This window comes from Protopterus annectens, chromosome 1.part2, assembly GCF_019279795.1.
Source record: "Protopterus annectens isolate FY-2018-M chromosome 1.part2, PAN1.0, whole genome shotgun sequence".
NCBI classification, from domain to species: Eukaryota; Metazoa; Chordata; order Ceratodontiformes; family Protopteridae; genus Protopterus; species Protopterus annectens.
In genome coordinates, this window is record NC_056727.1 from 1,242,576,454 (window position 1) to 1,242,604,311 (window position 27,858).

Below are 27,858 nucleotides of genomic sequence, written 5' to 3' on the forward strand. Positions count from 1 at the left end.
AAAAACATTCTACCTTGCACACCTCATCATGAAGGAATTCACATCCAGATCCAGGGATGTCATTGTACCCCTATACTCCTCCCTCATCAGACCCATGATTGAGTACAATGCCCCCCATTTGGTATGTACCTCACCCGGCATTTGCAACAGCTGGAGAGACCACAAAAGTACCTCACTAAGAGGATCAAGGGTTTCCAACATATGTCTTATTCTGCCAGACTAAAGAAACTTCAGCTCTATTCAGTAGCATACCGCCTGCTCAGAGGTGATCTGTGTCTGACGTACAAGGCCATGTCCAATCAGGAACTGATGGACATGCTCCACCTCAAAAAAATCCAAATCCATCAGAACCACGAGAGCTAAAGACTTAAACCTCGGCACAAGTATGAATAGGACATGCTGGAGGGATACATTCATAACCCAGAGGCTTCCCATGCTTTGGAACAGGATCCCAGTTCGTATTAGGCAGAGCCCCTCACTGACTCTCTTCAAGAGAAATCTTGATGAGTGGATGGGAGATCGTAAGTTTACCCCAGGGGTCACATCTGTGTCACTACTAGACAGGGGCACAGTAAACTAATTCTATTATATAAGGGGACCTTCACTGTGTCACTACTAGACAGAGGCACAGTATTCTAAATCTATTCTGTGCATTTTTGTACCACTTCATGGGGTGGTAAAAGCAACATCACTATGGCTAGGCTTACAAATGCCCCAGGGCAGATAGCCTAGTACTATACTATGAAACGATGAAACTATAGAATATAGAGTAAAGGAATAGGGCTTTTACTTTGTCCGCACAGTTCATGTGTTTACACCCTGCATTTTTCTTTGTGAGGAACCTCTGAGGTTGCTCCAGCTGCTGTAAGTACCAAGTCAAGTACAGGCCAGATGGTGCACTGTACTATTATTGGTCTAATAAGGGCTGAGTATGTGGGACTATAATTTCCTTGGATCCGGATGCCATACCTTTGCTTACAAGTTGTGTCACATTAAATGACTTCCTCATCACTATGGACACATGGCAGTCAAAGTTCAGGCTATTATCTATCTTTGTACCTAGAACTCTCACATCTGAGTCTACTCTTAGGGGTGTGTTATTCATTGTTATAATTTGCAGGGGTATTTGATTTCACAAAGTATACAATAATGGATTAGTTTTAGACCATGTTTCTGGCACCAATTATTTGTCTGATCTAGACCCTCCTGAAGGATATATACAATGCTGGGGGGTTTAGTGATTGCCTCCAGCTTGCAGCCAGCAAATTTTGTCATCCAGAGACCTTCCACATTAGCCTTAACTTCAGAGAAGTATATTCCGAACAGCAGTGGCCCCAGCACTGAGCCCTGGGTACACCACTAGTAACTGGCCTCTTGCTGGATCTGAATTGACCCATTTTAACCATGTGTTCTGTCCATGAGCCAACTGGCTATCCATCTGATGACATATGGATTTATGCCCATTTTTATGAGTTTATTTATAATACCTGAGTGGGGAATTGTGTCAAATACCTTGGCCAGGTTGAGGTAGGCGTTATGTACTGTTTTATCGTCATCCATGGCCTTAGTGACTTTCTCAAAGAAATCCACCAGATTCAGTAGGCATGACATGCCATTGACAAAGCCAAACTGGGTCGAGTCCAGTGTTTGGAGGTTTCCTATATTATTATTTATCAGGTCCATGATTATTCTTTGCATGGCCTAAATATAAGACTAGTCAAACTTATGGATCTATAATTTCCCAGGTCAGCAGATGGACCCCTTTACACAGAGGGATGACTGTTGCTGTCCTCCACTCTAACAGGATACAGCCAGTCGAGAGGCTTTGGCTAAACAGAGAAACCAATGGGCTTGATAAGTCCTGATTTAAGCTGTTTAAGAGGCAACCTGGTATATTGTCAGGCCCCAAATGAAGCCGTGTTTTTAGCTTCAGAGAGCACAATGGCAACCTGCTCTCTGGTGATAACTGGCAGTGCAGTGGTGGAGGGAATCTCTTGGGTGAGAACTGTGGATGATGAGAAGGTGAAATTTGAGCTGCATTTGTCAGCCAGCAGGTTTGCTATATCTTCCAGCTGAGTATAGGATATGCCATCTACAACTAATTCAGCAAATTTTTGGGTGCTGCCTTTAAGATTGCGGACATATGAAAAATGCATTATGGTTATCCTTAACTTTGAAGGCTATTTTTACCTCAAATAAAAAACAACTAAATTTTCGAAAGTAAAATAAAACAACAATAAAACGGTCACAGAAGCCTACTAACAAAAATACAGTTTAACAGACCTAGCGCTTTGCTGTCACATACAGCCTTTAAGGAGTAATAAGCATTAAAACAGATTCTCCATTTATACACAATACTTCATTCAATTAATTCAAATTATTTACAATGCTTCATTCAATTAATTAAAATGATCTAATTACCAACCTCCAATTACACTCTGTTCAGGCCAAACGGCTCCATTGTGTTATATTTTAAACTAAATAATGTCTCTTTATACAGCAACTTATTCTTTACTTTTCTAAATTCACCTAATTGTAATTTTATTTGTTCTAAAACTGTTGCTTTTAAACAGCTTGGATTAGAGTTGTGATATAATTTAAAATGAGCCCCTAAAGGGCTTTCCATTTTTACATTCACAATATATCTTACATGTTCCTGTATGCGGTTTTTGAAAGAGCTAACTGTCTCTCCAACATAATATAATTCACAACCACACTTTAATAAATATATAACACTTTCTGTGTTACAATTAAACAGTCCATTTGGTGTAAAAAGTGCACCATTTATATTTTCAAACTTCCTAACTAAATATTTACAGCTGCAGCATCTGTTACAAGTATAAGTTCCTTTATTTATCTCCACTTCACTATACAATGTAGCAACTGGTGAAATACAGTCTTTATGTATTAGCATTCACTTCTGTGACTGTTTTATTGTTGTTTTATTTTTACCAAAATATAATTCCCCTGCACGTAGGAAGTTGCATGGCAAATATCAGAAGCATGAAAAATAAAGTTAGCCAGCAACAAGTGAACTGCGAAAAATAATAAAGTTTATTTAAGCTTCATAAAGACTTAATTCAACAGACCGGTTTTGGCCTGGGTTTAACCTGGCCTTCTTCAGTGTAAAGAAAAAACACAATTATGAATGTAGAAAGTCTTATATACTGAAAAACAAGTGAAAAAAGAAATTTGATAGGCTGACATAAAACATCACAAAAAATACCTCATAAATATTCATTAAGCCCTGGATTAAACAGAGCACCCAGTTTAGTGCTCCATTTCTTTTCTTTAATATTAAGTTTGTGGTGCCAACCAGATTTGTGGGTTCTGTCCCCAATGAGTTTATCAATAATAATAAAATGAAATTTAGCTGTCTGGTGTTTGAGTGTATGTTTGTATAATGCATTAGTTGTTCTTTTACATTTGATGTCACTCAAGTGCTCTGACATGTGTAACCTAAATGGTCGAGAGGTCTGACCAATATAAAATGATTGGCAGCTACAACTAGCCATATAAATAGCCCAGTCAGTATTGCAGTTGGCAAAAAATTTTATATCATACACTGTGCTACTATTTTTGCTACTGAATTCTTTAGATTTCAAAATATATTTGCAATTAATGCAATGGCCGCAGGGAAAACAACCAATAAGTTTGTCCCCCATGATAGTAGTTTGATACAACTGGGGCAACTCATTTTATTATTATTGATAAACTCATTGGGGACCGAACCCACAAATCTGGTTGGCACCACAAACTTAATATTAAAGAAAAGAAATGGATCACTAAACTGGGTGCTCTGTTTAATCCAGGGCTTAATGAATATTTATGAGGTATTTTTTGTGATGTTTTATGTCAGCCTATCAAATTTCTTCTTTCACTTGTTTTTCAATATATAAGACTTTCTACATTCATAATTGTGTTTTTTCTTTACACTGAAGAAGGCCAGGTTAAACCCAGGCCGAAACCGGTCTGTTGAATTAAGTCTTTATGAAGTTTAAATAAACTTAATTATTTTTCACAGTTCACTTGTTGCTGGCTAACTTTATTTTTCATGTTTTATCTTTACCTCAAAGTTTGCTTTCAGAGACTTGACTAGATCCCTGAATCACTTGTTTACACTAATGAGGGACTTTTTGCTCTGTTGTGTACATTCATAGGTTCATAAGTAATTGGGAGGGTGGCCTAATGGTTACGGTGTTTGCCTTATAAACACAAAGTGCAGGGTTTGAGTCTCACAAGGGATAATTGGCTAGGCTTAAAATGGCTCACAAGGGCAGTTAGCTTAGTATTAACCTATGTATCCTGAATCACTTGTTTAGAGAAGGAGGGACTCTTTGCTGTGTTGTGCACATTCCCTCTCACTTCTCAACAGGATTTTCTTTCTTTTGTTGTACAACCTATTTCACACCCAACCCTATCCAATACTTATTTGCCAAACCATACATCCTACTTTGATATTCATTAACTACTGATGAAATCATCCCCTCAATACCACTCTGGTTAAACTTTATTTTGAGCTTTATAATATTCTTTTTTCTCATGTTTACAGTGTGAATCAGCTAAAATTTCATATTGACCAGGTTTAAGATATTCCTTTTCTTGTCTAATGTCTTTCTTGAATAAATGCATGATCAGCTTTACTGGATTTTGAATATTTAAGCATGTCAAACTGGATACCATTTTAAACCATTTGTACTTAGAGAATGCATTCAGTTCCTTGCCAGTTTAACAGTTTTATGTTAATGGTACTACTGTAGTATGAACATAATGAACCTTCATTAGTTGTATCAAAACTTTTTAATGTCATCTATTAAAACAGCACATTTAATGGACAGTAAACTAAAACTGAAAAAACTGAACATGTTAGGAACAACAAATTTCAAACAAGCATTTACATCCTTCATGGAGTCCACTGATCCCTAGTTTAATCAGGAATACCTAACTAAACCACACCCTCTAACTATATCCTTCTAATAGAAAATGTCTAACCTTGCTACTACTGAAGAAGTAATGAAAACTGAAAAAATATATTTATATACATAAATGAAATAGTTCTTCTTCTTCTGGCTTTTTCCCAGTTAGGGGTCGCCACAGCAGATCACCTGTCCGTTCATGATTGGCAGTGGAGTTTTTACAGTGTCAAGTTGCCAGCCCAGCACCCAACCTTCCACAGAAGGCACACACATGCACGCACTCACACCTAGGGCCAATTTAGAGTTTCCACTCCACCTACAGCGTGTCTTTGGGATGTGGGAGGAAACCAGAGCACCCGGGGGAAACCCACGCGACCACAGGGAGGACATGCAGACTCTGCACAGAAGGCACCCCAGCCGAGGATCGAACCGGAGAACCACTTGCTGTGAGGCAGCAATGCTAACCACTACACCACCATGGCCGCCCAGTATAAATGAAATAGTTTCATGTTATAAATTACAATAATATACATATATTAACATATTTATTAATATACTGAAGTAAGAGCAGAGTAAAAAATGTGTGTACAAATAAATGGGGAATAAATACATAAATACGTACATAAATATAATTCTTCCCTTCCTTCTCATTTTACTTTTCTTTCCCTTCTTTACTTTGACAAAAATGGAAAAATTAAAGTAGAAAAAAGACTGAAATTAATTGAAAACTCTTAATTCCCTGTACTCCTCTTTCATTGTAACATTCCTTTCCATGTTCTTTATTTAAACTATTACCCTTGATACAGCTCTCATATTACCTCAGCAGCAAACAACAGTGGCAATATATCCCATAATATTACTTCCCTTTATCACTTCCATGTCTCTCTCACACATATATTTGTTCAGTTCCTTAAACCGTTAAATGAAGCTTAGAGTCATCCATACACGTTGATACTTATGACTGTGTTTAATGTATGACTTAAAACAATATTTTTTTTAGAAAAAGGGAAAAATGGAGGAGAAGATTGGTGAGATAGGAAAATAGGGGTTTGTGGAAGCAGCCTTATGTATAAATACTAAATAGTAATACATTCTACAACAAGTAAACGTATACTTCTAGTGATAGTTGTAGGAAATGCATTAGTCTCACAACTGCAGGATTATTTGAAGCAGAATATTTTAGTTTTGGACATAAACATGGCTATCTATTTATTAAAAAGGGTAGTGATTATTTAAATGGAAGGAGGGGAAGTTTCTTGTTGAAGTGTAATAAATGCTTCTGACATTAAGAATAAAATGTGAAATTTTCTTTAGTTTTTGCATTCAGAAAATACTGAATCCACTACAGCAGTGTAATACAAGAGCTACTTACTGCTCAAGTAAGAGGCTAAAACTTACCACAGTTCCATTTGGCAAACATATCATCATCTCAACTGGAAAGTTGTACTTTTCTAAATGCAGCCTTGCCATCTCAGCATGAAATGCATTTTCTTTATTACTCTGTGGAGAAAAAAAATTAAGAAAATTGAATCAAGAGACTCAAGTCATAAGTAACCTCAATATATGCACTGCACTGATCAGAGAACAATTAATGCTGTGTGACAAGAATATTTTAACTGTGTGTCCCGGACGGATGGGATCCTGTATGAATCACAGATGAAACAGATTTGACTAGCAAATACAACTACTGGAGGAGCACACCTGGGATAACTGGAATGAGTAGATAATGTCAACTTGTTAACCTCACATGGAAGGAAGCAGTTCAGCCTGTTGTCTTACTGCCACCTGATCCACCTGATCCAGGCAGGGCAGTATAGCAGCAGCAAGGAGGGGCAAAGATGGGCATGTTGGCCTACCAAGTAGCATGTAGTACTGCAGCTGAAGTTGATATGAGTGTCCATCTGTGTATGCAAGTGGACATACGAATGGGTCAGCAGTGAAGTCCATACTTCAGTGGTGTTCAAAGGTATTTACTTCGTATGTGGCCCAAGATACCATTGAGGAATGTAGTCAATTTCCCAATTGCCCCAAGCACTGATTAAGTGACTTGTTCAAGGTTACACAGTAGGTACATGAGCACTGACAGAATCAAACCTTGCACCACAGGAACAGCAACACACAGCCTTAACCCACTGCATCAACTGCCAGACTGAGATTATATCACCCCAGATGGGAATCCCTGGTTTAGGATGCCAATACCTTATTCATTAGGCCACTGGGGCTTTTACATTAGGTCACTGTGTTCCTGTCAAGCATCACAATGAGTGAGGTACATAAAGAAATCTTCTAGTTTCAAAGGAAGGCAGGCATGATTCCCACATTGTGTCCCCTTCCTCTTAGTGTCCTTTGCCATCACGATGAGTAAATGTGGGCCTTTAAGGGGTGGGGACAGATGGACAAGAGGAAATGGGGGGGTCATAGGAGGTTATTAGGCTAATGTCCCTATGGCCCTTACAACCCTAGCCAGGAGTTTATCCTCAAAAAAGAAATCTCAGTCAGCACCTGTCGCCCCTGTCAATGAGGGACACAGGTAGAACCCCTGACACAAATTTGTATTAAAATTAAAAATGTTTCAAAGAATATGCCAAATTTTAGGAAATGGCAACACAGTGTGAAATTACTCTTTAAATCCAAAAGGAAGATAGGAAAATTGATACTCACCATAATGCATAAATTTCAACCTTAACATTCACAACTGCTGCATCAAGCCTACCAGTGCTGGATAATATGAGAGAAGCAGACTAAGATGTTAGGTAAGGAGCAGGTGCTGGTTATGGTGCCACCCCAAAGGTGGACATGTGATGTACTGCTAATATTCCAGCTAGCAAGAGACACAGGACAGCCTTCTTAATACGTTCAGGCTAGAAATGTAGAACGAGTCAAAGACATATGACAGTGCATACAAAACAGGAGGGAAGACGTATGGAGAGGAAATTATGCTGGCCAGATGAGACCAAGGCAAAAAGCAAGCAAACAGATTAGGAGGGAGAAACTGAAAAAAAAGACATGTCTTACATCTCCAAAAGGCAGGAAGAGGCTTTTAAAAGACATAAGGCTTGATTCATTAATACCTACACTAAGTGTACACTGTTCTGAGTGAATAGACAACACAAGACAACACAAGCATAACTCCCACCTTCTTCCTCCTAACTTTAGTTTTCCTACTGATTTTCTTGCAACCTTAAATATCGAGGGGGATTCATAAAATTGACCACAATACGTAGACTACATCTACACTTAATGTAATCTTTGTGAATGAAGAGACAGCACAAAAATGTGTTAGGGATGTTCTTGAATACAGAACGTGTACACTTAGTGTACACATTAATAAATCCAGCCTTTTCACTAAAAATAAAAGAAACAGCATACTTTGGTTTACAGACTATGTACAGGCTGAAATGATCCTACTATCTACTGAATGCTAAATGGATGAGGGTTTAAATTCACTGATGCTGGGCATGCTGATCATTTCTCTTATTTCCATGTTTGTGCAACCACAGAGGTAATGCATTTAAAGCGCATCACATATGGCTCTTGCAGAACAGACAGTTGTGCATGTAACTCAGCGCAAATGAAAATTATGTCTTAACATAACAGATGTGTAAGTAAGGCACCCTTGAAAGCATCTTGAACTAAGTTTCACAGCCCCAAGGATCCCACTAGCATCAGGGACTTTCCCAGAGTTTTTTTCTGTCAACTCCCACAATGCAGATACAATCCCAGCCATTGCTCTTAATGAATCAGGATTCCCAACAGTATCAGAGAAAAATCAAAGAAAAATTAGAGACGATTAGGAACACTTTTAAACTATTAGTACTGTTAAGCTGAGACACTAACAGTATAAGGGAAGGTGAATTAATATACATTTTCTGAAGTAAAAGAAATCTATAACTCTATTTATTAAGTGTAACTCACCACTTTTTCTCCAAAAGCTACCCATTTTAGAAGTGATTAAGGCGGACAGAGCTACAAGTTAAGACAAAACCAGGGACAGTTGAGAGGTATGCATCCAAGGCTCCACTTCTGAGCTGGCCCCTTTGTTATGAGGCACAAATATAGGAACCAGGTAACTTAAATGTAAGGAGGAAAAAATAAGGAAATGGCTTGCTAACTGATAACATTGTTCAGGAAATGGGGGAGGAAAATGCAATGAATTCCCCCCCCCCGGGTCTTTAGTTGGGAACTGGCAGGGGCAGATCTTTCTACATGGACATCCTATTTCTCAGTAAAATCTATTGTTGCAGTAAAATGTATCTTTTTATCTGATGAGAAGTAGACGTCCTCAGTAACATCTTGGACTGAGTCCCCAGCACTCTAGCTTGGTGGCTTCCTTGGATAACATACACTCCATAATTGTGACTCCAGATGAGGAACATGCCCAAGAAGCAATATCTAGCTTGTAACGTTTCAAAAAGGTGTTCAAGGATGCCCATATTGGTACGGCATAAATGTCATCTGAGGATAAGTATTTCAGGATAGTAGATGAGGTGGATACTGCCCTTGTTGAATGAGCCTTAGCGCTGGAGGAGAGTTCTCAAGGCACAGCAATGAGTAATGCAATCAGAAATCCATCTGGAGAGGGTGATTTTAGAAATTCCATGCCATTTCTTTGCGGACTAAAGAACACACAAATTTGTTTTGATTTTCTAAACTGCTTGATCTTTCTGAGGTAGAACCTCAGCATCCAGTGCACATTTACACAGTTCAGGAGGTATTCCCCTTTATTCTGATAACAGAAAAAACAGCAGATGAAGTATGTGCCTCAGATTAGTCTCAGTGCCAACTTTTGGCATGAAGGATGAGTTGGTGTTGACTCTCGGGGACAGGTGGATCATTTGGTTCAGGATAGTCTTAGTGGTCACCCTTGACATAAAAGATATGTTGGTACACAATGCAACCCTGTCTTTGTGAATGACCAAGAGAGGGCTTTTAACTCCAACATTCTTTTTAACTAAGGTGATACTAGCAGTAACAGGGTTTTCCATAACAGAAACTTAAGCTCTGTGCATGAAATGGGTTGAAGGGAGCTTGGATAAGTTTTTATAAGATACAGCGCAGATCCCAGTGAGGAAAAGGTTCTCTGACTAGTGGTCTTAGGAAAATAGTGTCCTTAAAAAGGCTTTTCCTTCTTTAGATACAGACAGGGATTGAAGGTGCATGCCCTGATGAATTTGAGATGTATGTTAGGTGACGTCTTAAAGACAAGTAGCACAAACCTTCATCATAAAGTTCAGATAGTTCACTACATGGTGAATTGGAGCTTACTAAGGGCCAGTGTCTTTACTGTTTCAGAAAATAAACTTCCTTCAATTAATCTTATATGTCTGTCTTGTTGGTGATTTCTGGGAGGCCAACAAGAGCTGCCTATCTTTCTCTGGAAAGTGCCGGTTATTAGCAGCATTTAGAATGTCTGAACCCATACCAACAGCTTGAAAACAATGATGTTCAAGTGAGTTTTTTTTTTTTTTTTAAAGAGCGGTGTGCCGTTAGGTGTCTGAACTCAATAAGTCTTATTGGGCTCACTAGAAGAAATGGTGACAGCACGTGAAACCAAACTTTGTTGTCGAAAGAGGCTCCACTAAGAATAGCTGGGTTTGTGCAATCCTGCTTTCTCCACTGTCCTGAGAAAGACATAGGTAAAGAGAAGTAGGTGTAAAGGAAAAGTACAACTGTGTACACTTACCATAAATGTAGATGTTCTAGTGTACTCACTGTTGCAGTCATCACACTTGGGTTATCTGCCTGCAGATAGCCCTCAGTCGGCCCGAATACCAGAGTCTTGGGATTTCTGCAATGGATGCTGTCACCTCTTCCATAATGTCAGGTAGTCATGTAGCCAATGCCATTACATCAGTTTTTCTTGCCCTAGATGTCAGGATCCCCCAAAATAGGAAGCTATTACATGGTGTGGAACACATCCAGTAAAAAGTAAATACCCCTGCCATAAAAGATGGCCATAAAGAGGACAGGAAAAAAGGATAGAGAAAGCCAGGGGGCTGGAGGGAGGGAAACCAGGGCTGCAACAGTGAATACACTCGAACATCTACATTCATGGTAAGTGTACACAACTGTACTATGTTCTTCGTGTTTTACTGTTGCAGTCATCACACTTGGGATGATTGCCAAAGCTGAGGAAGGGTGAAGGCAGTCAAGAAGTGTTGGGGCTGGCTAGCAGGCCTTGTAAGACTGCTTAGCAAATCCAGCTCTGGATTTAGAAAAAAATAGGTAAGTGGTAATGCTTGGTGAAGGTGTATACAGAACTCCAGGTTGCAGGTTCCAGGATGTCCCTGGTGGGGAACCTCCTGAGAAATGCTGTAGAGGCTGAAGTAGCTCTAGTAAAATTGAGTTCTGATCCCCAGAGGGGTAGGTTTTCCATGGTGCTTGTAGCAGAAATGGATGCAGTGTGCTATCCATTTGGAAATGGTTTGCTTCAAAATGGCCTTGCCCTCTGCCCCTGTAGCAAAGCTGACTAGTAGCTGGTCAGATTTTCTGAAAGGCTTAGTCCTGTCAAGGTAGAACCTGAGCTGTCTGTGCACATCCAAGGAGTGCAGGATCCTTTCCCCTTTATTCTGAGGATTAGGGAAAAAGGTTGGCAAATGTATGGATTGGTTTAAAGCCACACTGGATACCACCTTTGGCATAAAGGAAGGGTTAGTCCTGAGGGAAACCCTGTCAGAATGGAAAATAATGAAGGGCTCCATCGCCATTAGTGCCTATAACTCAGACAGTCTTCTTGCTGAAGTAATAGCTACAAGTACGGCTGTTTTCCAAGAGAGGAATTTTAACTCTGCTGAAGCAGCAGGTTCAAGAGGGGGAAGTGTGAGCTTTTCCAGTACAAAGTTAAGGTCCCAGATATGGGTGGGAGCTCTCCTAGGGGGTCTTAAATTGTTAGCTCCTCTCAGGAACTGCTTGATGAGAGGGTGAGAAAAGAGAGGAGGCTCAGTGTTACAATGAGCTGAGATGGCAGAGGCATGAACCTTAATGGATGAGAAGGATAGGCCTCTGTGGAGCAGCTCTGCTAGGTAATCAAGGATTTGAGGTAAGGTGGGCACAGCTGTGTCCTTTCCTTGAGACTGACTCCAAGAACAATATCTTTTCCACTTTTCAGCATAGGATTTCCTATTACTAGGCCTTCTGGCATCAAGGATGATGTCCAGCACCTGTTTGCTGAGGGATGCTGGTGGTGTATTCATGGGATAAGCCAGGCTGCAAGGTTTAGGGTTTGCAGCTGTGGATGCAAAATCTGTCCCTCCTGCTGAGACAGCAGGGAAGGTGTCTGATGTAGGTGCCAGGGTGGCACTGCTGTCAGACAGCGTAGGAGTGGGTGCCAGTGCTGGCGTGGCCTTTCTGGTGCAATAAGGATTGCCCTTGGCCTATCCTGTTTGATCTTGAGTAGTACTTTTGAGAGGAAGGGGAGAGGAGGAAAGGCATAAATTGAGAGGTTTTCCCATGTAAAGGATAGGGCATCCACCTTCCAGATTCTGCTGTGAGGGTTCCTGGTGCAAAATTTGTGCAATTGGTGGTTTTGGGGGGAGGCAAAAAGGTCCACCTCTGGAGTTCCCCACCTCTGGGTTCGAAGTTTGAATGAGTTGGTTTCCAGTTTCCTCTCGTGAGGGTCCAGTAGATTTCTGCTTACGTTGTCTGCCAGTGAATTTTGCTTGCCTGGCAGGAACTGAGTTCATAGGTGCACTTGGATGCTCAAGGCTGTGTTCCACAGAGTCATGGCTAACCTGCAGAGTGGGTAAGAATGAGTCCCGCCCTGCTTGCTTATGTGCCACACAACTGTGGTGTTGTCTGTCTTTATCAGGAGCTGTCCTGGAAGGATAAGGTATTTGAAGACTGTCAGAGCATTCTGTACAGTTAGCATCTCTTTTTGATTGATATGTAGGGGAATTTGTTCTGGGCTCCATTTGCCTTGAATACATTTGCCTGCAGTTAGAGCCCCCCATGCATAGTCTGATGCATCTGTTGTCAGGGTTTGGGTGGTGAGGGGTTGAGTGAAAGGAAGTCCCTTGTTGTGGTTGCATGCTTCTGCCCACCAAAGGAACTCTGCCCTTAGACAAGGTATGACAGGAATCAGTGTTTCCAGGTCCAGAGAATGTTGACACCAGAGATTTTTAAGTACCATTGAAGTTTCCTCATATGCAGTCTTGCATATGGAATTAGGAGAATGCATGAGGCCATGAACCCTAGGGCTTGCAGTATTTTCCTTGCAGATAGCTGGGTTTTGTTGGCCATTAGTTTGAAATAGTTTGTCAAATGGACCTGTTTTTCTGGAGTGAGGAATGCCATCTGGGAAGTTGTGTTCAAGCTTGCTCCCAGGAATACAATTTGTTGGCTGGGCACCAGTTGTGATTTCTTTTCGTTGATGGTGTATCCCAGTGAAGTTAGAAGTCTTTTTACAAATGCCAGGTGCTGAAGTAGCAAGTCCTGACTGTCCGCCTGAATCAGGCAATCGTCCAATTATGGTTAGATTTGAATATTTCTGCAGTATGCAATGGCTGGAGCCAGGTATTTTGTGAATACTCTGGGCGCAGTAGATAAGCCAAATGGAAGTGCAGAGAACTGATAGTGCATACAGCCTGTCCTGAAAAGTAGATATTTCCTGCAAGACTCCCTTATGGGGATGTGCAGATAAGTTTATTTTAAGTCTAGGGTGACTAACCAGGCATCCTTGGCTAGCATAGGAAGAAGCTGTTGCAGTATAAGCATTTTGAATTTTGGGACCACCAGAAAGGTGTTGAGGATTGATAGATCCAGGATAGGGCACCAAGAGCTCTCTTTTCTGGGCACCAGAAACAGTCTGGAGTAGAAAATCTGTCCCCTTTGTTCTACTGGAATGGGTTGAACAGCATTGATATGGAGAAGGGAAAGTACTTGCTTTTGAGCCTCTGCCCACTTTTTTGGAGGAAGGTCTGGCAACCCGCTTGGTGTTGGCAGTGAGTGGAAGTAGAACTGTATCCCTGGGGTACAATGTTTAGAACCCATCGGTCCTGAGTAATGGACATCCAGTTTTTGCACAAAGGGCAAGTTTTCCTCCTTGGGGCGCAAGTACTTGGGCATGGCTGGGAAGGATAATTGGAAAGTCATTGTGAACTTTTTCCATAAGGGGGTGGCTTACCACTCCCTGGTTTTGAGGTGGAAACACTCCATTGTTCAGATCTCTGCATACCCTGGGACTGTAGTCTTGCTGGTCTGTTTCCCCTGGTTTGTTCTGAGAAGGCCTGAGAGAGACTGGAAAGGACCAGTTTTTTGAAGGCCAATGCCTACTGAATCTAGGTGGCTGCACCTGTAAGAAATCTTAGACTGTTTGCATAGATTTAGCTTTTTCTTCCATCTTTTTAAGAACTTCTTCTGCTTTTGTGCCAAACAACCGCTCCTGATGTAATGAAGTATCTAGTAATTTTGCTTTGACATGGTCAGGCAAGACTTGTTTCTTTAGCCAAACATGCCTTCTCAGTACAGACCCAGTGACAGCAGCCCTGCAAGATGCTTTTAAGGCATCAAACCCACATTGTAAAGTATGTTTACTAACTTGGTTTGCAGAATTCATTAACTCTTGTAAATCTTTATTTTCTTCACAATCTGGAAGTAACACTATTTTTTGTTTAATTAGTTCCATAATATGTTGCTGGTACTTCAACATGTGAAAAGTACAGTTGTGTACACTTACCATAAATGTGGATGTTCAAGTGTATTCACTGTTGCATTCTTAACCAATGGGGTTATCCGGCTCCCGGTAGTCCTCGATCGGCCAGAATACCAAAGGTAAGTAAATATGACATCGGCTGTCATTGGTTGTAAAGGACGTAAGTACATCCGATACAAAAGGAGGCAGCCGACGTCACTTCCTCAGTCTTTCTTGCCATAACAGTCAACAGTCCCCAAAAAACAAGGCTTAAGCCAAAAGAAACTTTGGCAAATAAAACCAGATTCAGCCTGTACCTTAGGAAAGGAGAACAGGAAAGCACCAAAAACAGGGAAGGAGGGAGGGAAACCAGGACTGCAACAGTGAATACACTCAAACATCTACATTTATGGTAAGTGTACATAACTGTACTATGTTCATCGTGTTTCACTGATGCAGTCCTAACCAATGGGTTGATTACCAAAGCCCAGAGAAAAGGGAGGAGGAACCAACAGAATCAAGGATTGGAGAGAATGCCCTGCAGAACAGCAGTGGCAAACCCCGCCCTGGATATAGAAAACAAAGGCAAATTATAATGCTTTGTGAAGGTGTGAACAGAAGACCATGTGGCAGCCTCTAAAAAGTCTTTAGTAGAGACACACTTTAAAAAAGGCTGCAGAAGTGGTAGCTGCTCTTGTGGAGTGGGTCCTAACCCCTTGAGGAGGAACCTTGCCCTGAAAGGAATAACAGAAAGTAATACAATGTGCAATCCACTTACAAATGCTTAGAAATAGCCTTGCCCTGAGCTCCAGGGGCAAAACTGACCAATAACTGTGCTGATTTCTGACGGTCTTTAGTCCAGTCCAGGTAAAACCTGAGCTGTCTGTGCACATCAAGAGAATGTAGGATCCTTTCACCTCTATTTCGAGGATTAGGAAAGAAAGTAGGAAGGTGTATGGACTGATTAAGAGTCAGGCTAGAAACCACCTTAGGCATAAAAGAGGGATTGGTTCTCAGAGAGACACGATCTGCATGGAAAATAAGAAAAGGCTCCACAGCCATCAAAGCTTGCAGCTCCGAAACCTTCCTTGCTGAAGTTATAGCCAAAAGGAAGGCAGTTTTCCAAGACAGAAACTTTAAATCTGCAGTGGCAGCTGGCTCAAAAGGAGGAAGAGTGAGTTTCTCTAGAACAAAATTAAGATCTTAGGCTGGAATAGGTGCCCTTCTGGGAGGTTTTAAGTTGCAAACACCTCTGAGAAACATTTTCATCAGGGGATGAGAGAAAATGGGTTGCTCAAAAGAACAATGAGCAGAGATGGCTGAAGCATGGATCTTGATAGAGGAAAAAGAAAGACCACCCTGAAGCAAATCAGCCAGGTATTCCAGGATCAGAGGAAGGGTAGGCTGAGAAGAAGAAGATTCCCCTCTAGCCTGCATCCAATGAGAGAATCTTTCCCATTTGCCAGCATAGGACTTCCTAGTGCTAGGCCTCCTGGCCTCCCTCAGCACGTCAACCACCTGCTGGGAAAGGGAAGAAGAAAAGGAAGGAGTCATACAGTGAGCCATGCTGCCAAACAGAGAGACTGAAGATGAGGATGTAGAATGTTTCCCCCTCCTTCCTGAACCAAAAGATCTGGCTTCAGAGAAAGACGCCAAGGAGGAAATTGGGAGAGACTGCTAAGTAGTGGATACCAATGCTGTCTGAGCCAGTCTGAAGCTATGAGAATAGTCCTTGGTCTTTCATCCCTTATCTTCAATAATGCTCTGGGAAGAAGAGGAAGAGGAGGGAAGGCATAAACTGACAGAAGCGTCCAAGGGAAGGACAGAACATCCACTCTCCAGGCCTTGCTGTGATGCTGTCTGGTGCAAAAAAGTGGTAGAAGATGGTTGTCTGGGGAGGAGAAAGGATCCACCTGAGGAGTGCCCCAACGCTGAATGATGCTGTAAAAGACTGCTCTGTTCAGTTGCCAGTCATGAGGATCCAGGGTCTGTCTGCTCAATTGATCTGCCAAAACACTGAGTCTCCCTGGAAGAAATTGAGCTAGGAGATGCAGGCCCAAAGATGCTGCTATGGACCAGAGATTCATGCTCTGTCTGCACAGGGGGTAAGAATGAGTCCCTCCCTGTTTGTTGATGTACCACATGACTGTGGTGTTGTCTGTCCTGACAAGCAGAGTTCCTGGAGAAAGAAGATGTTTGAAAGCTAGTAAGGCCTGCTGAACTGCTATCAACCCCTTTAGATTTATGTGCAGGTGCATCTGCTGGGCATTCCAACGTCCCTGTATGCATCTGCCATCCAGGTGAACTCCTCAGGCATAGTCCGATGCGTCTGTGGTAAGAACTTGAATGGCAGGAGGTGGGCGAAAAGGCATGCCCTTGTTTTGTAGACAGGCTGTCGTCCACCATAGGAACTCTGTCTGCAGGCATGGAAGCAAAGGAATTATCATACCAATGTCCTGTGTGTGTTGACACCAAGTGTTCTTGAGGTACCATTGAAATTTCCTCATAAGCAGTCTTGCATATGGAATCATGAGAATGCAAGAGGCCATGTACCCCAGAGCTTGCAGGTATTTCCTTGTAGAGAGCTGGGACAGGCTTGCCAAATCCTTGAAGTAAACTGAAAGAGTTGCCTGCTTCTCCTAGGTGAGATATATCATCTGGGCGGCTGTGTTCAGACTCGCTCCAAGGAATGTTATCATCTTGGATGGCACCATTTTTTCCCCCAATAATACATCTTTATTATTTTTAACTTCTTCATACACATTTAAACAGAAAAGGGAAAAAACAGAAATAATTTCTACACACTAACAAACATTAAAATACAATATACAATATTTACATAAATGCTTTCACCATTTGAGTAAGATATCCACACAATTCCCATCTAAATATATTTCCATACAATTTTAAAGGTTATTCTAAAAGTATTACTTTCTGGTTTAAATAAAATAATAGTGGGATATCCTGATTTCACTAGCTTACACTAATATAATGTTAAAAAATTGTTCCCAGATCTTTAGGTTATTTGGACGTTTACTTTGGTTACTGATAACATGTTTATGAGCTAATATATGTCTTATCACTAAGATCCTGAAGTTCTCCCAAGATGTTTGCATTGGGTTTAATCAATTTGTAGCTATATAGAGCTTCATCAACAAGAAAATATTTATGAGTATAATCACCTGGGATCTAGGTATATTGTTTGGAGGAATGTGTAATATTGTAAACTCCCAAGATAACGTTGAATTCTGATATCCGATCTTTTGTAATTGTAGTCTTAGGGAATTCCAAAGTTTATATATACATTTGCAGCTCCAAAACATATGGAGGAGGTCCGCCACTTCGTCTTTACAATATGGACATTTGGGAGAATTCTTAGAGTTAAATTTATGCAAGCTAAGATGTGTATAGTATGCATTATTATATATCATAAGTTGAGTAAAAGTTAACTTATGAAGGGAAATTGATTCTTTTGTTAATTTAATTGTATTTATGAATTTACTATCTTCAACCAAGCTGCGGAAGCCCTTACAAATGCCTTCTATGAACACCTCCAGGACTGCATGGATCAGGTAATCCCAATAAAAACAGACTCTTTTTCCACAAAGGGCAAACATCAGTCTGGTGGACCCCAGCCATTAACAAACTTTATCCCACAGGTTCCTCACCAAAAGATAAAGGAAAAAAAAATCTGTGTCATATGCTGCTGATTGAAGAAGAAACAGCTCTCTATTCAGTGCATACCCGTCTGCTCAGAGGTGACATGTGCTGACATACAAGGCCATGTCCAACCGAGATTTAATGGACATGCTCCACCTCAAAAACTATGAACCAAAGGTAGTTTTTCTTTCCAATATTTCGATATTAGAAGGTCATTATGAAATTTAATATCTTTTATCAATTTATAGGTAGACGTTATATATTTGGTTGTTTGTAATAAAGTTTGCCATAGCAAGGAGCATTTCGTTAATACCTCTTGATCCACCAATAAGTCTGTAAAGTAACCACTAGCTAGTTCTTTAATCTGTCTCAATATAACTAAATATGCTTTAGGAAGATTAATTTCTTGCCTTAGATTATATGCAGAATAGTTCAGATATGGGTATATGTCTTGTAAAGTTAAGTTTATTATTAGTGGGAAATTTTTTAAGTTTATAAATTGATTATTAATTCTTAGGTTAGGATTTTTATGGAAAGGATGCAGGAGCGTCATATAGTGAAATAAATTTAACGATCTAAAAAGATTTTGTAATAATAGTATATAAATTTTAACGTGGTCCATTAGGGCATATGTTTTAATAGTTTCTTTATTTAAAAAAGGTAAAGCTTTAGGATTTATGTTCAAATGCTCCACATGTTTATAACCCAGTTTTACCCAATTTGGGGACCAAGTAGTACTTTGTATATCATAGTTAGCAATTCTTAAAAGTCTATTAGCATTAATAATTGAATAGTATGTTCCAAACTCAGGTAAATCCAAACCACCTTTATCTTTCGGGATTACCAATTTATCATAGGATATCCTAGTTTTCTTTGGGTCCCATATAAATTTAGCAAGTTCAATGTGCATTTGTTTGAAAAATTTATTAGTAATTAACACTTGTACGGACCTAAAGATATATAACATTCTGGGCAGTACATTCATTTTATTAATTGATACCTTTGCTAATGTAGGCAATTTCAGGTTATTCCATCTCCTTAGGTCTAATGAAATTTGATCCCATTTCAGTTTAACATTATTGAGACAGAAATCCTTGTTGTCTATGGAAAAGGTAATACCAAGATATTTAATCTTCTCTTCAGATTTTATTTTCCCAATCAGGGGTAAAAGTGAGAAGGGTTTCGGAGTTTTCAAGGGAAATATATTTGTTTTCTTTAGATTTATTTTATAATTTGATATTAATTGAAATTCTTCGATCGCCGATAGTAATCTCTTGGTATCAGAAACAGGTGTTGTACAATAGATTTAGGTCATCAGCAAAAGCTGCCATAGAAATCTTGGTACCGTAAATTACTGGGGCATTGTGGTATATATTCTGTTTAATATGAAGAAATAAAGGTTCTAAATATAAATTAAATAATATAGGGGATAAAGGACAACATTGACGGGTACCATTCTTGATTTGAATTCTATTAGAAAACATTTCATTTATAAATAAGGTTGTATAAGGGTTCTCATATAATGTTTGTAATATCAGGAAAAATTCTTGAGGTATTTTAAAATAAGGTAAAATATTAAATAAGAATTATATATTAACGCTATCAAATGCCTTTTGTGCATCTATAATAAGGGCATACATATTTAAATTCCTTCGATTGGCATAAGAGATTAAAGTGTGCAGTGTTAAGGTATTATCACTAGTTTGCCTAGAGGTTAAAAACCTTGTTTGCTCATTGGAAATAATTGAATTCGTTATTTTCTTCAATCTAGTAGCTAAAATGGAAGTCAAGATTTTTGTATCAACATTTAAGAGTGATATAGGTCTATAATTGTCTGGGTTTTGAAGATCTGAATTTTCTTTAGGTATAAGGATTGTTTTGGATGCGTTGAAATGTAAATCATTGATTTTATTATTAATAATATAATTTGAGGTATGTGCTAAAATGTTAACAAGCATATTACCGAAAGTTTTATAAAATTCTGCCGTAAGTCCATCAGGGCCCGGGGCTTTACGTGATTTCAAAGTTTTGATTGTTGATGTTATTTCCTCCATAGAAATTGGCTGTATTAAATCTCTCTGTAGCTTTTCATCAATTTTTGGGAAATTAATCTTTTGTAGGAAATCAGTATAATTTCTACTTGTAGGTGATTCAGTTTGCTCTCCATAGATTTTAGTATATATTGATTCAAAAATGTTAATAATATCTTTAAATTTCATATATACTTTATTTTCATAGTACAATTCCGTAATTAGGTAGGGTGATTTAGATTGATTAATAATTCTTGCTAACGCCCTTGATGGAATTTGTATGCGATTTGCATAGGTTGCCAATATCTTAGTTTCATAAAATGATAATTTACTTTTTTGAATCAAAAATAGATCTTTCTGACATTTTAAGAGTTCTATTTCTGTTTGTGCATTATGATTCCGTATTAGTTCTTGATCTAGTAGTTTAATCTTAGATTCCAAGGTTTGTTCTTCCCTAATTTGAATTTTCTTATAATAGGAGGCTTTTTGAAGGAAAATACCTCTTATTTGTGCTTTAGCAGTCGCCCATTCAATATCAGGTGTGTGTTGATGATCACCTATCTTACCTAACACAGACTTGAGAATATCTTGTATTTCCTGAGTAATTTCTCTTTTAATAAATTTGGATTTAACGACCAATTATAACCCCTCTGTGATAGAATATGCCCAGAATTGTTAGTAAATCTTAATGTAATTTTTGAATGGTCTGATAAGTACCGAGCATGTATAACTATTTGTGGGTCAAGATTAATCAGTGTTTCAGAGATTAGAAAAAAGTCAATTCTAGACCACATTTTATGACAACTTGAATAAAATGTAAAATTGTTCAAATTAGGGGTCTTATTAGAATAACTGAAGGGGTTATATATGTTGTAATCATGTTTAAGTTCCTTTAAAGTTAATACCACTTGACTATTATATGTTCTATGTTTACTTGATTTATCCAAATCCGGGTTTTGATACGCATTCCAATCCCCCCTATGATTATATAATGATTATTATATTGGTTTAATATAGGATAGAGTGTGGCAAAGAACAAATGTTGATTATTGCAGGGTGCATATATATTGAGAAGAATAATGGGTTTATCATACAGTGTTGTCTAGAGGATCACATAGCACCATCTTCCTTCTTTGTCCGTTTTAAATTCTAAAATTTTGTCTTGATATTCTTTCGTAATAATTATTGCCACCCCGCACTATTGGTCTTCCCTTCAGAGGCTATGATTTCTCTTATCCATTTTTTTCTTTTTATTTCTATCCATTGATCATTTGACATATGTGTTTCCTGGAGTAATATGAAAGATGCATTAGCCTGTAGAAATATATGAAGACATAATTTTCTCTTTTTCAAATTTTGAATTCCCTTAATATTCCATGAATCTATGTCCCACATTCCCAAAGTTTAATTTTATGAGAAGCTATTAAATATCTGGGAAGATATTTTCTAGTTAGTTGAGTTTTTAGTGAATACAACTTGTGAAAGCATTGTGAAATTCCCGTCCCCTCCCAATGCCTATCTACTAAACCTCTGGACTAGGAACTTAATAGGTCCCTCACACCGTTTAAACTTAACTTAATTAATATCCTAAGGAAGTATATACCATCAACGTTAATATATATAAAAAATGAACTACTGGACCTAAATAAAGTATTACTAAATCTACAAAGCCTAAACTACTCATTCCCTAACAAACACTACTTAACCACTACATCCCTAATGTTTATTTAAGTTTCAATGATTCAAACAGAAAAAACACAATTAAAATATATCTGTAGTTTGTCATTTGTCACACATAACATTTCACAGTATTTACTAGAGTACTATTTAAGTTATTATTAAATCACAAAGTCACTTATTACTATAGGAATTATGCTCTTATAAAATGTAGCTATACAACGTAATCTTCCTTTGTACTTAAAGTACTCATTATATTATAAGCACTGTAAAAGTGGATCTCCTTGTAAATGATTTTCAGACCTTATTTTCAGTATGTTAGATATTCAGATAGTTAATTATCCGATGACTAAGGCAAGATACAAATCTCTGTCCACCTTAGTCATAACTCAACTGAAGAGATATTTGACAGGTTTTAAATAATAGGTATTTAAACTATTCCACATTAACCCAATATTAAACAAAGGCTCCCAAAACAGAACATTAAATCCAACATATCCATCTGATGTCCAAAACTGCAACCGTAATTGAATAGGAAAGAAAAAAAAAAAACCCTTCTAGTCATTACTGCATACATTAATTTATCATATAACATTTAAGTATTAAATGCAGACATTGAGCGGTATCATTAATAAGTTATTCTAAGCTATGGTATATCAGAAGAGTTCCAGTAACACATCTTTTAAACTTATAATAAAGTCATGCATGCATTCATTATACTAATCTATATTTACTAGATAATTTGTCAAAAAAAAAAAAAAAACTTTAACTATAGTTATATAGGAGTAAATTGTTGTGAATATCTGTATAGAAATTAAAACATTCTCCTTGAACACTTCCCTATCAGTTAATATGACAGTCATTTGTTTTTAAATCCAATTATTTAAGTCCGGATTCTAGCATGACATCAAAGCACAATTTAGTTAACCTCTCAGGTTTATATAAAATGATTATGTATGTTTACATTTCTCTAATAAGTAAATACAATATTCCTGACATTTTCTACATTTACTTGATGTTATTAATGTCCTTGCAGGTCTTCCTATTGGTTTAGAAGTCTATTCGCCGGTTATAGGCTTCGCGAAGGGGGACTGGTTTCGCGAACGAACTTCCAAATGTGCCACAATGAAATTTGACCCCAGGAAGTAAAAAAAAAAAAAAGGTCACTTCGATTGTCCTCGAGTTCAAAATGGACGCATCATGGGCTATAAATTTTCGGAAGGGCTTCTATGAACCACAAAGCCCACATTTAGATCGCTGTTAAGATAAAAGACGGCCTAACACGCACAGGACACCAGATAATGGAAATCTCAGACCAGGGATAGCAGTAAAATGTGAATCCGACCTCATACGATGTGCTGATCACAACGGAAATTAAGACAAGCCCTCAGAAGCAGGCAAAGTTTTAAAAAGTTTCATATAGATAGATCTAGCTTCTTTTTTGTTTGTAACCACATATTTCGTTCCCTCAACATGAAATGAGAGTGAATTAGGATATTTCATCTGAAATTTGATCTGTTTATCAATTAGAAACTTACAATAAGGAGAAAGTGCTTGCCTGGCTTGTCTGATTTGTATGGGCAAATCTTGAGCCAGAGAAATCCTGTTATTATTCCAGATCACCAACCCACCATTTTTCTTAGCAGTTAATATTATTTTGTTCACATCTTGAAAATGTAGAATTTTTGCATAAACTGGTCTTGGTACATTGGAAGCATATGTTTCTCTCAGGGCTCTATGGGCTCTTTCTATTGTTATTTGTTTTGCAGCTTCAGCGTCACCAAGCAGATTTGTAAGAATTTGTGCAATAGCTGGAATGAGTTCATTGTATTGTATATTTTCTGGTATTCCTTTAATGATAATATTGTTTCTTCTGGATCTTGCCTCCAAGTCAATTATTTCAGCTTGCATAGATTGGATATCTGTTTCATGTGAGTCTGTTTTCTTGGTTAGCAAAGCTATTTTATCTTCATTTTCTGAGATTTTAGCTTCAAATTTGTCCAGTCTTTCTAGTATTTGACTGCATGATGCTCCAAAGGTTTGGACTTGGTTAGTCAGTTTATTTATAGCTTCTTGTATAGGAAATAATGCAGTTTTAATGTCTTCCATGTTTGCCAGTTGTTCAGGTTTAGTTTTATTTCCAGTCTTTAAGGGTTCTTGTTGTTTTACAACCCTTTGTCTTTTCGAAGTTAAGTCTTTCTCAGGTGATGACAATTCAGAAAGTTTAGTTTTTGTAGTTGTTATAACCATATTTTTGTCTTCTTTCGACATATTGCAGCAGTGCAAGATTGTGTTCTTTCAGTATAACTGTACAGGACCTTCTGAGCATACAATTCCTTTGTTTGTGAGTCACTTCAGTTTCGGCTAAACAGTTGTAATCCTGCAAGATTTACTATTTTTTCCAGCTTTATTTGCTTATTCTCCGATTCTAAATCAAAGATAGATCTTATATTTCTAGCAATTGTTAGTAAGCAGGCTATGATATAATCTCTGGTTTAAGTTTTCCTTTGAGATTCTGAAGAGATGTAGTCTAGTAGTGTTCACAGAACAGCAGCCATCTTTGAATTATTGGATGGCACCATTTTTGATTTTTCCACGTTGAGAGTGTAATCCAGAGAAGACAGAAGAGTCTTTACAACAGCTGTTCTTCAGAATTTGCTTGAATTAGACAGTCGTCCAAGTATGGATAAATCTGAATTTTTTTCTGCCTGCAAAAAGCAATGACTGGAGCTAGACACTTCGTGAAAACTCTGGGAGCAGTACATAAGCCAAAAGGCAGCGCAGAGAATTGATAATGTTGTTTGCCCACTCTGAAATGAAGGTATTGTCTGCAACTTTCCCTGATAGGGGTGTGCAGATCAGTTTCTTTGAGATCCAAAGTTACTAGCCAGGAGACTTTTTCTAACATTGGTAGCAACTGATTCAGAGTGAGCATTTTGAACTTTGGAATTACCAAGAAAGAGCTCAGAATGGATAGAACGCCAAGTGCCTTCTTTTTTAGGAACTACGAAAAGTCTGGAATAGAAGCCCTGGCCTACCTGCTGAGCAGGAACTGATTCTATTGTCCCCAGATGTAACACATTTGCTTTTCTACTTCTGCCCTTTGGTTTGGAGGAGTGCCTGGGAATCCTTTGGGTACTAGAAAGGTGTGAAAAGAAAACCTGTGACCTAGGGATACAGTTCTGAGTACCCATTTGTCATCTGTGATGGTGACCCAAACATTTGCAAAAAAGGCCAGCCTTCCCCCTAAAGGATTCTCTGGGCAAGCAGGAACAGGCAGACGTTGGACAGAGTAATTGAGAATGTTTGGAATGAGATGTAGGCTTAGAACTGCTCGCCTTGGAAGTGGAAGTATGCCAACGCTTAGACCTTTGAGGGGTAGCCCCCTGCCCCCTAGAAGATTTGTAACCTCTAGTCCTAGAGAGGTTCTGTCTGCTGGTAATAGGAAACATCCAACTCTTAGAAGGGTAATTCCTGCTGAAACGAGGAGGATGACCTTGCAGAAATTCTTTAATTGTTTGCATAGACTTGGCCTTATCCTCCATCTTTTTGAGCACTTCCTCTGCTTTGCTGCCAAAAAGACTGCCCTTATGTAAAGATACATCTACAAGCTTAGCCTTGACAGGCTCTGGAAGGGGCTGTTCCCTGAGCCACGCATGCCTTCTGAGAACAGATCCAGTAGCTGTAGCCCTGCAGGAGGCTTCTAGAATGTCAAAACCACAATGTAAATAATGTTTATCAACAAAACTGGCCGAATTCAGCAAATCCTGCACATCCTTACTCTCTGCCAAAAGAGGCACATTTGCAATCTTTGACTTAATAGTCAAAGCTGTTTAGACAAACTAAAGGTGTTGCTATGGGGGTGGCTTGTGCCCTCATATTTGCAAATTTGGTAATGCTTGATTGGGAGGATATATTCAACAGTGCATTTTATGAAAACAACATTAAATATTACTCTCGTTTCTTAGATGACATTTATATTTTATGGAATGGACATCAAGATACATTTAATGAATTCATGGAATTTTTGAACAACAGTAGTGAATTTTTGAAATTTACATTTACGAGCAGTAGTGATGGTGTAGCGTATATGGACACTTTTGTCACTAACACAGATGAAGGCTTTAAGTCTAGAACACATAGGAAAGAGACTTTTAGCAACTCATATTTAGAATACACTAGCAATCACCCTAAAAAAATAATGCAAAATATTTATAAGGGACAATGTATAAGGGCTGTGAGGATGACTTCTGAATTCACAGATATGTTAAGTGAACTTGGATACATTACAGAGTTGTTTAGGGAAAGAGGTTATGATTATAATATGATGAGAGAGGTTAATGAGTATGTAATGAGTGAATGGAGAAAGAAATTTACACCACTATTAGGTCTTAACAGCAATAGTGTTGAAGTGGTTAACAACAAGAATTTAGAAGTTTATAGTAGGGCCTGTGTCCTTGAATATCGACCACATATAAATAAAATCAAAGACATATTAATAGAATATTGGAATGTGTTGATGGTGGACCAGGATTCCATGGACATATTGGGTTTAAGACCAAATTTTGTTTATAAAATGGGGAAAAACCTACAACGTCTGTTGGAAAGAGGTTCAGGGGATTCGCTTACAGCACTAGGCATACTTTAACATGCGGTTGTTGTAATCAATGTTATGTTATTAATGAAGACGAAGGCATAGTATTGAACAATATCAATAAGACTAAAATTAGATTCAAACAGGGCAATTGCAATTCAAAATATATCATTTATTTAGCTAAATGCGTAGTGTGTCCAGGATACTATATAGGTAAAACTGAGAGGCATTTCAAAAAACGGATATATGCACATCTCTATAGTATTAGGACTAAGGATATTAATAATGCACTTTATAGACACATAGAGAAATTAGGATCCGAACATACATTTAAATTTTCCATTTTGGAAAATATAGGAATGGATCCAAGGGGTGGCGATTATAGAAATTTACTTGCATATAAAGTAGTTTGGTGACTATTAACAGATGCAGTTACACCACCAGGTCTGAACGACCATATTTCCATCAAACCACTTTTATGTAATAGATAATTGATGTATACTAGGTTCGATTACCCCTATGTTGGTACATGTGTTATTATAATGTATGCACTAGACAGAATTTTATATTTTATTTTTTATATTTTATATTTTACATGTAATTTTATATTTAATGACATAGATGCACAGCTAATATTATAATAATTTTTATATTAAACATAGATATATATATTTTATAGGTTCATAGGTTGGTACTAGGCTATCGGCCCTAAGTCCTATGCAAGCCTAGCCATAACAATTCCCTGGAAATTTCTTCCCACAATATTTACTTCTTTGGGCCCCTGTCTAGCAGGGCGACTGACATGATCCCCGGGGTGAATTTCCTATCTCCCATCCAATCATCAAGGTTCATTTTGAAGAGGGCCAATGAGGCGCTCTGCTTGACATGTATGGGCAGTCTATTTCAGAGTATGGGGAGTCTCTGGGTCAGGAACCTATTCCTCCAGCATGTTTTGTTCATTGTGATGATAAGGTTTAGATCCCTGGAGCGAGTGGCTCTGAGAGATTGGGATTTCTTTAAGTGGATCATATCCAACAGCTCAGGGTTTGACATGACCTTGTATGTTAAGCAGAGATTGCCTCTGAGTAGATAATATGCCACACAGTATAGCTGGAGTTTTTTTAGACGGTCAGCATATGGCATCTGTTTTAGGCCTGTGATTCTTCTAGTGAGGTATTTCTGTGGCCTTTCCAGCTGTTGCAGATGTCTTGTGAGGTACATACCAAATGGGGCATTATACTCTATAACAGGTCTAATGAGGGGTGAGTACAGTGGGACCAATGACCTCCTTTTTTCTGGATGAAAAGACCTTAGTGATGAGGTGTGCCACATAGAAGGATTTCCTGACTGTTG

General features: G+C 38.5%; 1 protein-coding gene across 1 annotated transcript in view; it reads right to left on the bottom strand.

The window, feature by feature from the left end:
• Positions 1-27,858, bottom strand: part of SELENON (selenoprotein N) — an 805,209-nt gene that overhangs the window by 112,606 nt on the left and 664,745 nt on the right. Inside the window, exon 11 of the mRNA XM_044060119.1 lies at positions 6,315-6,416. Within this exon, the coding sequence (XP_043916054.1) occupies positions 6,315-6,416 (102 nt within the window). The remainder of the gene's footprint in view (positions 1-6,314; positions 6,417-27,858) is intronic.